Source organism: Buceros rhinoceros, unplaced genomic scaffold, assembly GCF_000710305.1.
Source record: "Buceros rhinoceros silvestris isolate BGI_N320 unplaced genomic scaffold, ASM71030v1 scaffold17749, whole genome shotgun sequence".
NCBI lineage: Eukaryota > Metazoa > Chordata > Aves > Bucerotiformes > Bucerotidae > Buceros > Buceros rhinoceros.
Genome location: NW_010429917.1, coordinates 4,880 through 5,113, shown reverse-complemented (window position 1 = coordinate 5,113; position 234 = coordinate 4,880). Strand labels below are relative to the sequence as shown.

Sequence of the window (234 nt, the reverse complement as noted above, 5' to 3'; positions counted from 1 at the left end):
GTGGGCTGGTGAGTGGTTTGGGGGGTTTTTGGAGCGGGGGGAGCAGCACTGAAGTTACCTGGAGGCGAGGTCTCCCAGCAGGCTGCCATGGGTCAAAGGAGAAAACATGTTAGACATCGTCCCAAAGGCCAGATGACCCCCCCCACCTTGTGTCCCCCACCCGCCATGGGCCCCAGGGGAGGTTTGGGGTGGTGCCTTCAGGTGGGAAGAGGGAAGGGAAGAGAGAGGGAGCAG

General features: G+C 62.0%; 1 protein-coding gene across 1 annotated transcript in view; it reads right to left on the bottom strand.

Moving 5' to 3' along the window:
* LOC104499355 (beta-arrestin-1) overlaps positions 1 to 234 on the bottom strand; it is a gene marked incomplete at both ends in the record, with an annotated part of 5,919 nt that overhangs the window by 1,183 nt on the left and 4,502 nt on the right. Inside the window, one exon of the mRNA XM_010142848.1 lies at positions 59 to 82. Coding sequence (XP_010141150.1) covers positions 59 to 82 — 24 coding nt within the window. The remainder of the gene's footprint in view (positions 1 to 58; positions 83 to 234) is intronic.